Below are 18,018 nucleotides of genomic sequence, written 5' to 3' on the forward strand. Positions count from 1 at the left end.
CTGGATATTCATATTTGGTTGTATGACTGGATTTCTGGTGTCCTTGAGGGCAGCACAGAACAAGGTTTGAGCCAAAATAACTTACTCTGGCCAGCTGGAGCTGGCATTTGTGCTGGTCTAGTCTGGTGACTGCTGCTGTTCCAGACAAGCTGTTTTAGCAAACTGTAGTTTAAAAAAAAAAAACAACCAAACAAACCAACCCAAAAACCAGCAACAAAAAAACCCCAAACAACTTTCCCTCATCCAAAAAAAAAAAGAAAACAAAATCAACAAACAAACCACACCACCACCACACACCCCACACCCCCCCCCGTCTATTTATCTGCCTTTTGGTAATGCTTAGAAAGCTCTTTTTATATGCTGAGGTGTCGTTTGTCTTTCATACCTTAAACTGAAAATGGCTGATTAGGTTCATCTTATGTATTTCTAGTTTAAAGCTCCAATATTAGCAGAAGCACATGAATTGATTAAACTGATTAAACAAAGCAAAAGCAGTCTTTCAACTGAATATCAGAAAGCTGGCTTTTGCAGTCTGTGACTTGAAGAATTGCCATTTAATCTGTGGGATACTTCAGATCCAGTCTTGTTCTTTCGTTATTTTAGCTTTGATGGTGTTGACTTAATCCCTTTCCAGAAGAGGAAAGATGTCTACACATCTAAGCCTAATGCACACAAAGTCTTTTGTTAGAATACTCTTACAGATGAGACTGATTTTTCTGTGTATGTAAACTTAAAATCAGAGCTGAACAGTAAATGCCCTGGAGCAGCTGTGGAGCTCTTGGTAAGGCACTTCCCACAGCTGAGGGAGGCTGGACTAGGGTAGGTCCTGGGTTTCCATCATGCCGTACCTGTCTGCTTTCCAGAGAACTGTGTAGCTCTAACCCTTCTTCATTAGGTGAGGTTTATTTGAATGTAGATGATGATGTTGTAATGCAAAATCTTCACTTAGAACCTTAGTTCATATGAGTAAGAAAGGCATTTTTTTCATTGACATTAAAATGCGCATAGGACCTTTGTTTAGTGTAAGCTGCACAACATTGATGCTATGCAGGTAACACATTTCAGTCAACAGTAGTTCTGTATCCCTGTGTGTGAGACTTAAGTTACTCTAAATTTTCTCTTTACGTAACTGAGGTAAGCAGAAGATGGTGATCTTTGTCCATCTAGCACCAGCAGATCATCAGCTATATTTATCTTCCAGTGTGTTCTTGGACTTGCTCTTCATGTACAACCAGCTTCCTCAGCTGAGCCTCTACAGTCTGGAGTAGAGGGGAGAAGGTCCTGTTCCTCTATGAGGCAGCAGAAACAAAGTTTGGAGGTTTTCTTTTGCCCCTTCATTTTAAGACTTCCCTTTACTGCTGAGGCTGATGGAGATCCTTCTAACGAGATAAATACACTGCAGCGTATTTGCACAGTCCTTTTCCTTTGCTTGTCGTTTTCAAGGAAACGGTTGAGATGCTGAAAACGGCCTAAAATTTGTTTATTGAAGTGATATTTTGATGGAATCAAAGTTAGGCTTTTGTCACCAAGAAGTAAGGAGTAAGGAACAGAGTTTTTAGTGCAAAGGCAATGGGAAAACTTTTAACTATTGTATTCATTTGCTTCTGTTTCATATTTGTTAGTTTTTCCTGGCTGCCTTGGGTGCCTTTAGACTTCGCTAACAGCAACAAAAAAAAGTTTCAAATTTTACAGAAATATGTATAAAACTTTGCTGAAAACATGTGGGCTGCAGTTTGTCGTGCTTACAGAGAGCACAGCATGAAGGTAATGCTGATAAGCAAAAACTTGGATATTTTACTAGCTGTATTACAATTTTCAGACAGCCACTTTCAAAATTACATAGGCAAAAGGACTGAATTATCTTGATCATTTGCTATCTGGTTTTCAGGTTGAAATCAGTCTTGTTCTGAGCTAATAGATTCTTCTGAAGACTTCACCCTTAGGATTCCCAGGCCATGGAAGTGATACACGTCAGTTCCCTCTTTCGGAAAACCTTGGCCTATATATTTAAACTGTGCTTAATGGTACTTCATTGCATAAGGGAAAATGCAGTACAAGATAACCACTGCATACTTAATTTTTACTTGTGAGAGGAAGGTGCTGATTTGGGGAGGTTGGTTTTAAGTTTAATGCATTCCCACTCAAGACAGGTATCTTAGTCTTTTTACAGCTTTCGTGCCCAGCCATCCTTTTAGTTATGGATGTTCTGGATGCTTGATGGCATCAAGCATACACCCAAGTCTCTCAGATGTGACAGAGACCACAGTGGCATTCAGCTGCAGGAAGTGTGAGATACCCAAAGGTGCCTCTAACGAGCATTAAGATATCTCTGTTTAGGCAACTCAGTCTTGTCCCTGTGTGTTAACCATGAAGTACATCATTTGGCCATAGTAAAATGTTCGCTGACACCCTGTCTACATAGAAGTTTTTCCACAACTGCAAATAGTGTCAACCAAAGGATGGTTTGATTGTCTTATCTATGCCATATGTAGTTTTCATATGGCAGTTTAATTACTTATGTATTTTAACGAACTAACAATTGAGCTTCATTAACTTCTCAGATTGTGTGTTGCTGAGCTCTGTAGACACAATTTATCTTGGCACCTTGATACAGAAATTCATCTTCCAGTTGCACTGGCTGTCTAGTCTCTTAGGTTATATTGAGAAGTCACTTCAAGGAATAGAGAAAAGTATTTTTCCAGCAAGTAATGATCATGTGGATAGGAGCTTGTCACTGGCAGCTTTCAGTATAACTTGTCTTCCTGATGTTCTCTTTGCCTCTTTTGACCTCTGACTGCTGAGTGCATGCCTTTTGCTCAGCCAGACACCTGCGTGTGTGTCCGGCTGGCAACCACACTTGCCGTACTCCATAGAGTGCCCTGACATTGGAATCCCTACAGACAAAAGATGGACCTCCCTGGACAACCTATTCCAGTGCCTCACCACCCTAACAGGAAAGAATTTCCTCCGTATATCCAATCTAAACTTCCCCTGTTTAAGTCTTAACCCATTACCCCTTGTCCTATCACTGCAGTCCCTAATGAAGGGTCCCTCCCCAGCATCCCTGTATGCCCCCTTCAGATACTGGAAGGCTGCTATGAGGTCTCCACACAGCCTTCTCTTCTCCAGGCTGAACAGCCCCAACTTTCTCAGCCAATCTTCATATGGGGGGTGCTCCAGTCCCCTGATCATTCTCATGGCCCTCCTCTGGACTTGTTCCAACAGATCCATGTCCTATTTATGTTGAGGACACCAGAACTGTACACAATACTCCAGATGAGGTCTCACGAGAGCAGAATAAAGGGGCAGGATCACCTCCTGCGACCTGCTGGTCAGGCTCCTTTTGATGCAGCCCAGGATATGGTTGGCTTTCTGGGCTGCAAGCACACACTGAAGGCAGCTCATGTTCATTTTCTCATCGACCAGCACCCCCAAGTCCTTCTCTGCAGGGATGCTCTGAATCTCTTCTCTGCCCAGCCTGTAGCTGTGCCTGGGATTGTTCCGACCCCCGCAGGTCTTTTCAAGACAGTCACTTGATAATCTAGTTTGGGGGCTAGGAAGGTAACAGAGAAAATGAACATGTTCCTATCAGATGTCTTACCACTTCCTACTAACTCTCCTAGCCTAGAAAATGATTGATTTTTGTTCAGGAAGTGTTGGGTTTTGTTTGTGGTTTGTTTTTTTTTTTTTTGGAGGGGGGGTTGGTTTTTGGTTGTTGGTTTTTTTTTTTAAATCCAGAAATAAACCCACAGCTATCAACAGGCCAAATATAAAACTGGTGACAAAAAGAATCATTTGTGCAAGGTATGAAAGAAAAGTAGATAAACCTTAAGTAATGTACTTTATCTTCTTTCAGCTAAGAGTGGTAGGTAAAACACAGTCAGCAAGCAGAACTAAAGCTATGTGCACCAGGATGCAGCTGTTATCCTGACTGATCTGAGCTTTCACATACTTCTAATAATTGGGAAGAGATTTTTAAAAGAAAGTTTCTTGACAAAAAAAAAAACCCAAACATTTCTCCTCTTTTTTACAACTATTCAGAAGGAAAAAAGGAAAAAAGTCAGAAGTAGCAGCATGATTTCAGTCTTTTCACCATATGATGTATCATAAAGCTGATGAAGCACAGAGATCACAAAAAGGAGAGCATCAGATCTACATGACAACAAAATGGAAGAAAAGAACAAATTCTAATTGCACATCTTCTTCACAGACATTTCTTGGAATTTATATCCACTCATACCAGCTTAGACATGTCTGAAAAGGAGGAGAAAAAGAAGTGAAGATTTATGCAAGCTATAAATCCCTTTGCTCAGCAATGCAGAAAAAATATGGATTGTAACACATTGCCCATGTCTGTTTTCTACAGTTTAAATGTACTTGAAGTTTATGTAAAACTTATGTTCTGGACGAAAGAATTACAATAGTCTGTATTAGGCAAGAGAACTGCCTGATCCTCCCTCCACCTTTAAAAGCGTGGCTTGAATTCCAGCCTGATGGAAAGCAATAAGCAAGTGTCCATTTCTTTCAGAGAGGCCTGGATTTCATTCCTGAAATGATTTCTCAGACTTACGGGAAGAAAAATACTGTTTCTAAAATGTGGTCTAACAAAATACTTGTTCGCTGTCAGGAGTGAAAAGTGGTTTTATCCATTTGAAACCATGGAGATTGTTTAGAGTAATAGTGGTACAGTGATTTCACTGGAATTTAGTAGCTGAACAAGCCCTTCCCAGCTGTTTTAAAATGGATTGCAGTATGATTATGGTTGCACGTGACCAGCTGATAGCATGAACAGTAACTTCTTGTATCAGGCTTGCAAAGTAGGCTGTATGGCTGCCCACTGAGTACTGAATGTGCACCAAGTGTCCAGATTCTGTGTTATTTCAGGGAGATGTAGTTAGGCTTGCCATAGCTGGAAATACTGTTAGCTGGTTTTTCTATGCATATATGTGTGTGCATTTTAAATTATAGAACCATAGAATGGTTTTGATTGGGAAGGACCATAAAGCTCACCTAGTTCCAACCCACTGCCATGGGCAGGGACACCTTCCACTCAACAGGTTGCTCCAAGCCCTGTCCAAGCTGGCCTCAAGCACTGCCAGGGGTGGGGCAGCCATAACTTCTCCGTGCAACCTGTGCAAGTGCCTCAGCACCCTCATAGTAAAGAATTTCTTTCTAATGGCTAATCTGAATCTACCCTGTTTCAATTTAAAGCCATTCCCCCTTGTCCTGTCCCTACATGCCTCTGTAAAAAATCCCTCTCCGGATTTCTTGTAGGCTTCTTTTAGGCACTGGAAGCTGCTCTAAGGTCTCCTCGGAGCCTTCTCTTCTCCAAGCTGAGTAAGCCCAACTGTCTCAGCCTGTCTCCACAGAAGAGGTGCTCCAGCCTCTGATGATACTTGGTCTCCACTGGAGTTGCTCCAACAGGTCCATGTCCTTCCTGTGTTGAGGGCCCCAGAGCTGAACACAGTACTGCAGGTGGGGTTTCAGTAGAGCAGAGAAGTGGAAAATCCACTTCTGGAGAGCACTCCCTAAATCTGCTGGTCACACTCCTTTTGATGCAGCCCAACACTGTCAGCTCATGCTGAGCTTCTCCTTAACCAGCACCCCCAAATCCTTCTCAAGGTGTGCTCAGTCCATCTATGCCCATGTGACGTTATCTGTATGTGGTTTTATTTTTTGCTTTTAGAAAGCTATGAAATACACAAAGGAGCTACTCTTTCAGGCAAGCAAGAACACAAGTAATTGGGTAGTATGAAACAATGCCTAATAAAAAAGATTGCTATGTGTTTTATTACTACAGTGTCATTACAGTGTATTGGATGAAAACAGAACATATTATTGCAGAGGCCTATAACCATAGCTAAACAGGATAGTGAGATACATAGATGTCTTGCTCTTTACAGTGTTCCTAGATTAGCTCTATAGGTACAGATCATGAACTGAAACTATCCTTGGAGTTCTTTGTGCCAGCCTGAACGTACAAACTTTTGATTATTATATCCAGCAATGATTAAAATATCTTAATATGTTTCCAGGTCCCAGCTCCAGTGTCAGTAGAAGAGAAAGTAGCACAGTTCCTCCTCACTTCAGTCCAGATAGTGGTGTAGTGGCCTCTTTTTTTTTTCCCCCTCTTTTTTGTTTGTTTTTTATGTTTTGGTTTGGTTTGGGTTTTTTCTTTTTTCCTTTTGTTTGGGGCCTTCAGCACAGCCTCTGCTGAGGATGATGCTTTGTGAGAGGTGTTAGCCATGACTCATTCTCTCTCCACCCCTAGACACAGGTTCACGCCACCTCCTTCACAGGCTTTTGGGATCTGAACATTGTTTTAAATGTTTTCTCACTTTGTCACTTTCTCACTGTGGCGCTTCATCCATAGCACAATTACTCAAGCTGTATCAAGGAACACAGAGCAGAGATGTGCTTTAGAAAGCTGGAAATAGGTACTTCAGAATGGTCCTACTGAAAAAAAACCCCACGACATTTTTAAATAACTTTCTGGTGGTTTTATTTACCTTAAAACATGCGAGTAGGAGGAACTTTTAGGACCCCTGTGCCTATCCATCATCATACTGTCCCCTTTACAAATCACTCCTGATGAAGGAGTTGTCTTTTACCTTTCTGGAAAGCACATGGTGTCATACCTGCTATACCCAACAAGCTGGCCAACCGAAAGGTAGTGGCGTGCTGCCATGCTTGTGTGTTTCTTCTGCTACACAGATCTGTGGAGCTGGGAGAGACCTCACAAAGTTGCTCCTCTCCTCCTGTGCATGGAAAGCCCAGGCTGGCCCCAGAGGAGCCAGCTGATTTCTTCTACAAAGTGTCCATTGAGGAGATCCCGAAATCTATAGACAGACTGTCCCATTGATCAGATAGAAAGCTTTATGTAATGTACGTCTTGCTTGTTCTTTAGTCTAAAGGACTTTTGTGCCCTTACCTGGTCTGACTGTGGTGGGTTGGCTGCTGCTTCCGCACCAGCAGAACAGGAGAGAAAACAGGAGGAACATGAATAAGAAAACTCATGGGTCAAAACAGCGGCAGGGAAATCACTCACCAAGGTCTGTTGCATGCCAAGCAGACTCTGCTTGGGGAATTTAACTTATAGCCAGTTAACATAAATTACTGATTCAGGTTTTGGGAAGCAAGACAAGACAAACATTAAAATACTTAAGGGAGTGAGAAACATGTTTTCCCAGGCTCACTGCACTGCAAACACCCTTCCTCACCACTTCCTCATCACAGTCTCACTCCAGACACCTCTCCTGCACCTTGTCATAGCTGCAGGTGATGCTCAGTCCCTTCAGAGGGGCACTGAGTGGTACACAGTTGGGGTTGGAATGTCATAGTTTATCTCTGCTGCTCCTTTCTTGCACTTTTCATGTTATCCACAGGCTGCGAGTCTCTCTGGGGGTGTACCTGCTCCTCCTCTAGCCATGGTGTTCCTCATTCCCTTCTCCTCAGTTGTGGACCCAGCTAGAGCTGGGCATACCTGGCGTGGGACAGCCCCGCTTCTCACAGTGTCTGCCGTGCAACCTCCTGCTACCGGAACTTTTCTATAGACACCCAATGGTTGATCACTGTCCTCTATTTTAATTATCGTCTGTATATTGTAGATTGTTTTGTTCCTTCACAGGCTGTCTTTTTTCTCCAGATTAACTAATTGTGCTTCCTTCAGCCTTTACCCATAGGTCTTGTTTTACTTTCTTTTGGATTCTTAGTTCATCGTATCTTTTGTAATATGTCATGCCTGAAACTGGCTGTAGAAGTTGGCTGGGGACTCATCTGCCTTTAGAAAATGACATAATTGTGTCTCTTCCCTTACCTCAGACGGTTATTGCGCAACAGATGCACATCTTTTGTTTTGCTTATGTCTGATCAGATTCCGCTTAACTGCCTCTCCACAGCATTTTTAATACACAGTTAATTTGTCCTTCTGAAGCACAGTACTAAGCAAATTCTTGGGTTTGTTGTGTTGATTTTGGACAGTCTCTCCAGTTTGCCTAATCTGTGCTGCAGAGTGCCTGCTATCCCCTTGGGCTTGCAGACCTTCTCTCTCTTCCATTGGGTGGGACCTCCCGGAACTCCTGTAGCAGGGATTTGCTGTCTCCTCCCCTGCTGAGCACACCGGTGCTCAGTAATCATCTGCTGGCATTTCCTAAACACATTACACTCTTCTATGTTGGTATTTCAGGCTTCCTGTTTTCCCTCATTAAGTCTTCATGGTGCCTGTTATACTGTATAGTTTTTATAGAGTCACAGAATCATAGAATAATTAGGGTTGGAAAGGACCTTAAGATCATCTAGTTCAAACCACCCTGCCATGGGCAGGGACACCTCACATGACACCATGTCACCCAAGGCTCTGTCCAACCTAGCCTTGAACTCGGCCAGGGATGGAGCATTCACAATTTCCCTGGGCAACCCGTTCCAGTGCCTCACCACCTGCACGGTAAATAATTCCTTACTTATATCCAGTCTAAACTTCCCCTGTTTAAGTTTGAACCCATTACCCCTTGTCCTATCACTACAGTCCCTAATGAAGAGTCCCTCCCCAGCATCCTTATAGGCCTCCTTCAGATACTGGAAGGCTGCTATGAGGTCTCAACACAGCCTTCTCTTCTCCAGGCTGAACAGACCCAACTTTCTCAGCCTGTCTTCCTACAGGAGGTGCTCCAGTCCCCTGATCATCCTCATGGCCCTCCTCTGGACTTGTTCCAACAGATCTATGTCGTTTTTATGTTGAGGACACCAGAACTGCACACAATACTCCAAGTGAGGTCTCACAAGAGCAGAGTAAAGGGACAGGATCACCTGCTTCGACCTGCTGGTCACACTCCTTTTGATGCAGCCCAGGATACGGTTGGCTTTCTGGGCTGCGAGCGCACACTGAAGCCGGCTCATGTTCACTTTCTCATCAGCCAGCACCCCCAAGTCCCTTCTCCGCAGGGCTGCTCTGAATCTCTTCTCTGCCCAGCCTGTAGCTGTGCCTGGGATTGCTCTGACCCAGGTGTAGGACCCTGCACTTGTCATGGTTAAACTTCATAAGTTGGGCATCAGCCCATCTCACAAGCATGTCGAGGTCCCTCTGGATGGCATTCCTTCCCTCCAGTTTTGGTTGGGCTATGAGGATTTTTAACGCTCCCTACTTGTATTTTTCCCTCCTTACTTTTAATCTGTGTACAGGTGCTAAAAATGTTGGACAGATTCATCATCTCACACCATTTTGCAAGTGAAGGCAGCCTTTGGGGAAGGCTGGGACTGACTCCCAGCTGCCTTTAGAAACCACAGAGCAGCTGTAGGGCGTTCTGCTGTGCTCCACTGATGGTCATAGAAAAGCAAAATCATATAATAAGGAAGTTTTATATGTGTTTCAGCCATGGGAACAAAGAAGTATTTTCTTGTCGAGGAATCAAATTGGCAGTAGACTGGTTTTTGGAAAGAGGCCACAAGGATGTTACTGTGTTTGTGCCAGCATGGAGGAAAGAACAGTCGAGACCTGATGCTCTTATTACAGGTAAGATCTGTTCCACCTTAGTATTCTGAGTCCATCTTTCAGAGCTACTTGTGATCTCCAGATTCCACACAAAGAAGGAGAAAATGCATTCAGATAGGTGGTTGACAGACTGTGTAGGAGAAGAAGGAGCCACATGAAATTTTAAATATGCTTATTTAGCAGAATTAGAGAGAAAACTCTTTGGATTTGATAAGACCTTATATATAAATGTGTAAACCATTCCAGGAAAGATACATTCTGAAGTATTACTGGAGGTAAAAAGAAAAAAAAACAACCCAAAACATTTATTTGCTGTTGGTTATGCAATGACATTGGAGCTCTTTTTAGGGGATGCTGTTAGTATTTCTGAAGAGCCAGAGTGCTTGTTCAGAACGCAGATGTTTTTAGTCTGTGTGGGTATTAGCAGTGACACCTTCTCAGGAGTACGCGTCTCTGTGTGGGCAGAGTAATTCCATTAACTTGAGGTATTGGCATTATTTCAAAAGCTGTTTCTTGCAGGGTACCACAAAGAGAAGGAAGAGGTCTGTCTTACCAAGGAGCTCAGTAACGGGAAATCCTTGGCTGTACTTGGGTGTAGCCCTCCTATTTGCTGAAACATTCCTTAGTGTTTAAAAGCACCCCTTTGTCCCCTTTGCTGCTGCTAAACCCAGGACACCCTTCAATGAGAGAAGTTTTTCAACAGGTATTTTGATAAATTGTGTTTCTTTTGAACCACAGCAGCATGAACAAGGTCCCCTGTGTTAGTCTTAGAGTAATGGTGTGGAACAGGAGGTTTTCATTTCTTTGCGGGCTTTTTTGAAAGTGTTGCCAGTTGACTGCAGACTGTAACTCCACATGCCATGTATCAGGTATCGTCTGCTGAAATATAACCAGTTAAGACACAGAATATAGAATCAAGTGAGTTGAAAGAGACCTTTAAGATCATATTTAGCCCTAAGTGCTTGGATTTTCTTCCTCAAATCTGATGTCTGTGGTGATTAAACAAACCTATTTTTCTTTTCAACTTTCTTATTTCTTGTAGATCAAGAAATCTTGCGTAAATTAGAAAAGGAGAAGATTCTTGTGTTCACCCCATCCCGCCGAGTGCAAGGGAGAAGGGTGGTATGCTATGATGACCGATTTATAGTGAAGTTGGCCTTTGAGTCAGATGGCATCATTGTTTCCAATGATAACTACAGGGATCTAGCTAATGAAAAGCCTGAATGGAAGAAGTTCATAGATGAACGCTTGCTGATGTATTCATTTGTTAATGACAAGTAAGTCATTCTGTCTTTATATGTGCCACTACAGTAACTGAGGAAAAGACAGTTCGAAGACTTGTATGACTTTCCTGTGTTACACCCAAATCATTAGGTACATGTAGGAAAACAGGAGAAATAGTGGATCATAGATTGGATCTTCTAATGAAAAGTACTCAAACTTTGTTTTTTGATTTGGCTTTTTTATAACAATACATTTTTTATGCTATTTTTTCCTCTTTTGGTGTATGCCAATGTATATTTAATGCATGCTATGGTATAATATTCTAGTTCTTTCGATACACTGAGCCAGCATTTCTAGAAAATCCTAGAAAACCCCATGTTGGAATGACCCTCAGGAGGTCTTTATTTCAACTGTCTGCTTAGATACATCTGTGGTGTCTTCCTACCCTGGCATACAGATCAACTGCAGTTACCACTGCACTCTCCCAAGTAGACACTTGGATTTGAGTGCTTAGGTACTGGAGCAAGAGTCCTGGACAGTCAGCAGTTTTGCAGAGTTAGTTGTGGGGTTTCAAACCTGTATTGCTGCCCTTACTTTGATTTAGGAATGGGTTGTGTGCAGCCCTGCTTTTTTGCCACAGAGCAACCAGCTGAGCTAGACCAAAGGTGTCTGAATCAGACTAGGGGTGCCTGTTTCTGTAACTCACCTCTCAGGCAGTACCTGCAGCAGAAAGGTGGCATTTCAAAACACCTCTCAAAATACCCAGACTTAAAAATGTCAGCATGGCAGGTTATGGTGTAGGACATAGTCATGAGGTTCTTGATCATTGCATGAGGAATATGAAAAGGGTTGTTTGCTTCCATAATACTTTTTGGTTTGCTTTATAGATTTATGCCTCCTGATGATCCTCTTGGCCGCCATGGGCCAAGTCTGGACAATTTTCTTAGGAAGAAGCCTATTGTGCCAGAACATAAGAAGCAACCGTGTCCATATGGTAATTTGATTTAATTTGTCAGTTTTGTGCACTGCCAGGGCTGTGGACAAAGTCCTGCTTTATGTTAACACTGCCAAAAATAAAAGCTTTTCAACAGAGGTTTTTACATTGTTGTCTTAGCCTGGTTGAAATGGTTGAAATGCTGAGCTGATGGTGGGAAGCGAGGTGATTTTTTTTCATGTGCCAGTTAGAGAACATTTCTGTCTACTAGTTGAACTAACAGAGCAAATTTATTAATCATTTGTAGGAATAGATCCAAAACAGCACCTAAATTCTACAGGCTCAAGAAAGCGCTTTTGTAATGTGATTTGGTCATAAAATGTGTAAATTTTCTTCCAGAAAATTGACTGATCTGTCTGAACTTTGGCTGCTGAGCATCCCCACAGGCACACCACCATTTCAACTGAGCTGAGACCTGCTGGTCTTATGACTCTTGGGACTTTCCTGTTAAGTTTTCTGCCTGTATATCTCCTTGGCCCGATACTGCAGGTGTGTACAGGCAGACTGACAGTGTCATGTTAAGCTCTCAATGTGTCTAGTTGTGTTGGCCTGCATTCCCAGAGCACTAGCTGCAGCACGCTGCCATTGCCTCTTTTTCCCACAATACAAAGAGAAGATCTTAGGCCTCACCCTGTGTTACACAAAGCCATTTGCAAGACCTTTCAGTCATCAGTAAAACTGTAAATTAGGGACATTTCTTCTGTTTGATTATTGATAGATTTTGGTTGATTATGTTTTTTTATGTTTATGTTTGTATTAATAGGGAAGAAATGTACCTATGGACACAAATGCAAATACTATCATCCAGAAAGAGGAAATCAACCTCAGCGATCTGTAGCTGATGAACTTCGTGCCATGTCTAGAAGCACAGCTGCCAAAACTACAAGTGAAGGAGGACTGGTAAAAAGCAATAGTGTTCCCTGTAGCACTAAAAATGATGGCACTTCTGAGCTGAAACGTGCTGCTCCAAAGAGGCAATCAGATCCTAGTATAAGGACTCAAGTCTATCAAGACTTGGAGGAAAAGCTTCCCACCAAAAACAAATTGGAAACCAGGTCTGTACCTTCTTTAGTTAGCATACCAAGTTCCTCTGCTGCAAAACCCCAAAGTACTGCACCTTTAACTAACGGCCTTCCATCCGGAGTTCACTTCCCACCTCAGGATCAAAGACCACAGGGACAGTATTCTACAGTGATGATGGCAACCAAAAATCACGGAACACCAATGCCTTATGACCAGTATCCAAAATGTGAGTCTCCTGTGGATGTAGGCTATTACTCTATGCTGAGTGCATATTCAAACCTAAGTATATCTGGTCCACGTAGTCCTGAGAGGCGCTTCTCCTTGGACACAGATTATAGGATTAGCTCTGTAGCTTCTGACTGCAGCAGTGAAGGGAGCATTAGCTGTGGCAGTAGCGATTCCTACGTGGGTTACAGCGATCGCTCTTACATGAGTTCTCCTGACCCACAGCTGGAGGAGAACTTGAAGTGCCAACATATGCACCCCCACAGCCGCCTTAACACTCAGCCTTTCCTGCAGAGCTACCATGAGCCTCTTGCACGAGTGCAAAACTATAGTCCTGAAGAACCAAAGCATCACCACAAACCTCCAGTTCCATACATGGCTGTGCATCTGCAGCATCCAACAGTTGGTGCTCGTTCTAGTTGTCCCAATGACTACTCTGCATCTCAGAGTTCATCACACACAAAGACCATGCATCTGGGGAGAGCCCTCGTGTCCACAAGAATAGACAGCATTTCAGACTCACGTTTATATGATAATTCTCCATTAAGACACAGAAAGCCTTATTCTGGCCAAGATGGGCTTGGAAGTTGGGATAGGCAGAGTTATGGGATGGATGCATATGGCTACCGCCAGACCTACTCGTTGTCAAGTAACCCCACGCAGCCGTGTTATGAGCAGTTTGCCTTCCAAAGCTTACCTGAACAGCAGGACCAGACCTGGCGTGTACCTTACTGTGGAATCCCTCAAGACCCTCCAAGGCACCAAGACACACGGGAGAAGGTTTACATTAACCTCTGCAACATCTTCCCCCCTGATCTTGTGAGAATCGTGATGAAGAAGAACCCTCATGTGACTGACGCTCAGCAGCTCGCTGCAGCCATCTTAATGGAAAAATCTCAGCTAGGTTATTGAGAGATGATGCATCTTTGTGGTGTCTAGTAGTTTTCAGCTCAGCTCTAATGCTGAGGGAGGTTTGCTACAATAGCATTTGGGATCTCCTTCTCAGCAAGGAGGTTATATAGTAATCCGTTTATGTGAAATACTGTATCATGGAGTCTGTATGTATAGCCCCATGCATCGGAAGTACCAGATATGTTTCGTGTTCTAGTTTGAAATTTTTTAAATGGCTATTTTCACATCTGGAAAATGTTCCAGTTTAAATTAATATATATAGATATATATATAAAAATAATCTGTGGTCTCTGGTTATAATCTTTGGTGCATCAGGGGTTTATATGCAGCACTTTCTATCCTTGTTACATGTTGTTGGGATTTTTGTTTTCGTTTTTAACTTGCTGGATGTTTGTCCTTGGTCTGTGTGGTATTAAAACAACCTGCAGAAAGGATTTTGCTACTTCTGGCAGGCAATTTTCAAGCCAAGTTTTTGAACTTTTTACAACACCATAAGTATCTATGTTTGTTTGTTTGTTTGTTTTTGTGAGCTTTTTTGTGCTATAATCATCTATTTATAGGAAACAAAGAGTTGCAACAGCACTGACTTTGGTTTTTTAAACAAATAATTGAGTTACCAGTTAACAGTGAAATGGGTAAGAATATATTGGTAATTTATAGTATGGCACTTTTCATTGCTTGCTTTGTTTTGTTTGAATAGTTACATGTTTTGTTGATGCAGTCTATTAGTAAGATCAGGTGCAATCAGAGGAGGAAAAAAAATGGTGGGTTTTTTTTGTTTACTATTTATGGATAAGGTAAAAGCCTTATTGCCTGATTTTCAAAGGTGCTGGGAATTTGCAGCCCCTTTGAACCTGCCAGAAGCTGCAAATGCTCAGAACCCCCCCCGACACCAGCCTCCCCTGTTTCCGTTCCTGTGTGTTGTTACCAAGCTCTGTGTATTTCTGGTGAGGAGAAGGGGCCCTGAAATCGTAAGGTCCCATTTAGTAGTTTTATGTGGGTTTTTCTTTGTATTGCTGCACAAGTGTACTGGATAAAATACGCTTTTCATAAAATATTTACCTGTTTTTAAATGAATTTAATTATCTCAATGCAACTTTTGTATTTAAGATACTGTTTGATTTTTCTTGCTATTTATCAAGGCTGGCCTGAAAAGGTTTTGTGTGTTGAGGATATGCAACATTTATTAACTGCACTATGGTATGATATTGTAGCTCAGAATAATAACTTAAAGTGTTTATTTTCCGTTCTGTTTCAGTGGGGAGGGGGGGGTTGTGGGGAGAGAAGATACTGTATGTGTTTCTGAACTTAGTTTTCGGCCTGTTGGATCGTGTAGGCCTATTCTTGCCACAAATAGTGTAGTTTTAGAAACAGACAAACTGAGTCTGGTTTAGTATTAGTAAGGGATATTTCTGGTTTTAAAACATGGGTTTTACTAGCACCTCGTAAGCTTTTTTAGATATATACGATAGAAATAGATTTTGCAATTGATGTCAGATGTACTTATGTGACATAGTTGCCAAGAGTTTTAGGTTTCCATCCATTGTAACAATGTTCAGTGTTAAAAAACCAAATCACTAGTTTACACTATTACTGCTGATAATTTTGGTATACTTGCTGGAATTTAAAGTAAGGCCCTGAAGAACCAGAAAGTACCTTTTACTGTTGATACAAATTGTATCTTTTTAACTGAGAACTATTCTGATTTGTAGATTTAGTAGAAACACAAATGTATAACTATAACTAGTCTTTTGGGCAACATTTTATCCCTTATTTAAAAAATAGAGATTTCAGACATAGGATAGATGTAGGAAAGTGACAGTAGATATTTATTTAGGTGTCTGTCGCAATTTCACATATCAAAAAGAAAAAGAAGAAACTATTGGCGTCTTCTTCCTTCTAAAATCTTTGTAGTGGGAACTCAACTAAAATAAAGGTAAAATGCTGCCTAAAAATGATGTCCAAGCACCTTTGAATACGAAGACGTTTTCACTACTTGTGTGACACCATGTGTTGCAGCGAGTAGGGCTTAGGTATACAGTAAATGCTTCTAAAGAGCATTGTGCTTATAGACATATCCAATAATCTGAACCATGTTCAGCAAACCAATTCAGGACGTAGTGCTCTTGCAGCTTCCACTGCTGATGCGCTGCGGGATCTGCCACTGCCTGTCCCTGCAGCGATACTGGAGGGGCTCTGTGCCATCTGTCGTGCGTTGTCTGGTTAGGGAGAGGACCTCGTCACCTCTGGCAACAGTTTTTCCCTGGATTTGGTTGGTCGCCACCGGTAGAGCATGTTTTAATGTGGAGATCGATGCAGCACTGATGCTGAGGTTTGGACTGGGAAATGGGTCTCATCTTAGTTGTACACTAAGATTGTTTTAAATTGAATTACACTTACGTACTACACCATAGTGTAGATGCAGCTGTTTTAATAATGCAATTATTATATTTGTGGTTTTAATAGGTTTCTACACTTATTTTTTATGTAGGAATTTACTTGTGCTGAAAGTTGAATTCCTTTAAGCATGAACAGAAACATTGTGTGTGTAACAAACAGAGGCATTTTGTCTTTTTCCCTACCACGTGAGCATCAGAATGCTTCCTACCATGTACATGTAGCAGTACATCTAGAATACTGGATGCGCAGGCTTAGCCACGTTGTCAGAATGGTGCAAGGAGACATGTGGGACTGTGTGCTGCAGCGCCCAGACCCAGGTTGTCAGTATTGACTGTGTACATTAAATGCAGTATCAAATCCCAGAAAGTGTGTTGATTGCTAGAAAATTCTTGTCATAGGTTCTGTGTTTTGTACTCAAGCACTGAAAATGCTTTAAAAGTGTAAGAACAGGGGTAATTTGGTGGTTTTAACGTTGTGCAATGATGTGCTAGTTCCCCTTAGTCTCTGTTTTGTTGGGTAAAGCAGATTTACTGTGGACAAAATACTGGCCTTGGTATTTCTTTTGGTTTTGCTATGATAATGGTGAAATGAGGAGCTGCATGTGAATGCCTCTACAATGAAGAAATCCATTTATATATTTAACAGCCTTTAGAGAGGACACCAGTAGTAAATATGAACACAAAGATACTGGCTGAATACTACATTTGTCAATGTAATTGTGTTGATGCAAATTGAACTGTAACATCCCATGTTACTTAAACAGTACAGGTGGTGCAGTGGTACTGCCTTTGCCACAGCTGAGTGCTAGACTTGCAGCAGAGGATTAAGTACCTCAGAATTAGGCCTATCCCACCTTCTTAAAGAGGGCAACACTTTCCCTTGCCTTCAGTACTTGAGAGTTGTTTTGATACTTAGCGGGAACTCTGTATGCAGTCCTGAGCTATTATAGGTACATCAGCAGTGGCATATAGATTCACAGTATTTTGAATGCGTATTTACATTAGGCATCTGCCCACAATTGTTTTGTATACAACAATGCATTGCCAGTATTTAAGAGTTATTAAGTATGTCCCACGAATACATAACTTGGAGCTCAGTGCACCAGGCTGTGACAGTATTAATCGCTTGTCTTTTTTTTTAAACACACAAATACAAGTGTGCATATAGATACACACTCTCACATATACTTGGCAAGTGGGTTTAAGACTACTGCTAATAGTCAGAGGTAAGACTGTATCTTTTCAGGTGTCCTGTTTTATGTGGTATGTCTGAATTGTAGCTTGGTCCTGCAATGCAGAAGTGCTCTGGAGAGAGCCACAAGCCTGATGTGTTTGTGTGACACTCCAAAAAGAAGGGGTGCTGGTCAGGTGAAGCCCTTGAGAGGGACTTCCGCAGCCTTGGCGTGTGTGGACTGTTACCGAGCTGTTGGTGATCTTCTCTGTGAACATCATAGCTAACGGCGAATGCTTTTCCAACCCCATCACAGCTTTGGGTGTAAACCAGAATACCTCACTGGGAGCAGAGGGCTGGGCACGTCTGCCCCGGCAGGGTGAGACATACCGCAGCATCCTGCCGCAGGAAGAGACTACCAAAACATCTGTCAGCTGTATCGGCTGACGGTCTGACCAAGGTATTTTTGATGTGTAAAGCTTGAAACGGGAGACACAATGCTTTCATACTCTCTGGAGCATTTAGAAAAATGCCCAAATGACTTTCCACTGCTACTGAGAATTTAAAATACTGTGCAATTAAA

At 42.1% G+C, this 18,018-nt stretch overlaps 1 protein-coding gene and 1 long non-coding RNA gene across 5 annotated transcripts in view; both read left to right on the forward strand.

Annotated features, from left to right (window-relative positions):
* Positions 1-14,950, forward strand: part of ZC3H12C (zinc finger CCCH-type containing 12C) — a 42,463-nt gene extending 27,513 nt beyond the window's left edge. For all 4 annotated transcript variants that reach the window (XM_061374300.1, XM_061374299.1, XM_061374298.1 and 1 more), the window contains exons 3-6: positions 9,369-9,508; positions 10,530-10,764; positions 11,599-11,705; positions 12,469-14,950. In XM_061374300.1, the coding sequence (XP_061230284.1) occupies positions 9,369-9,508; positions 10,530-10,764; positions 11,599-11,705; positions 12,469-13,865 (1,879 nt within the window). In that variant the 3' untranslated portion in view covers positions 13,866-14,950. The remainder of the gene's footprint in view (positions 1-9,368; positions 9,509-10,529; positions 10,765-11,598; positions 11,706-12,468) is intronic.
* Positions 1-18,018, forward strand: part of LOC133223530 (uncharacterized) — a 77,731-nt gene that overhangs the window by 16,951 nt on the left and 42,762 nt on the right. The gene's annotated exons all lie outside the window — the stretch shown is intronic.

The sequence above is a fragment of the Neopsephotus bourkii genome, unplaced genomic scaffold (assembly GCF_033783945.1).
Source record: "Neopsephotus bourkii isolate Nb327-2 ecotype Australia unplaced genomic scaffold, CSIRO-AGI_Nbou_v1 NB_1638, whole genome shotgun sequence".
Taxonomy (NCBI): Eukaryota; Metazoa; Chordata; class Aves; order Psittaciformes; family Psittacidae; genus Neopsephotus; species Neopsephotus bourkii.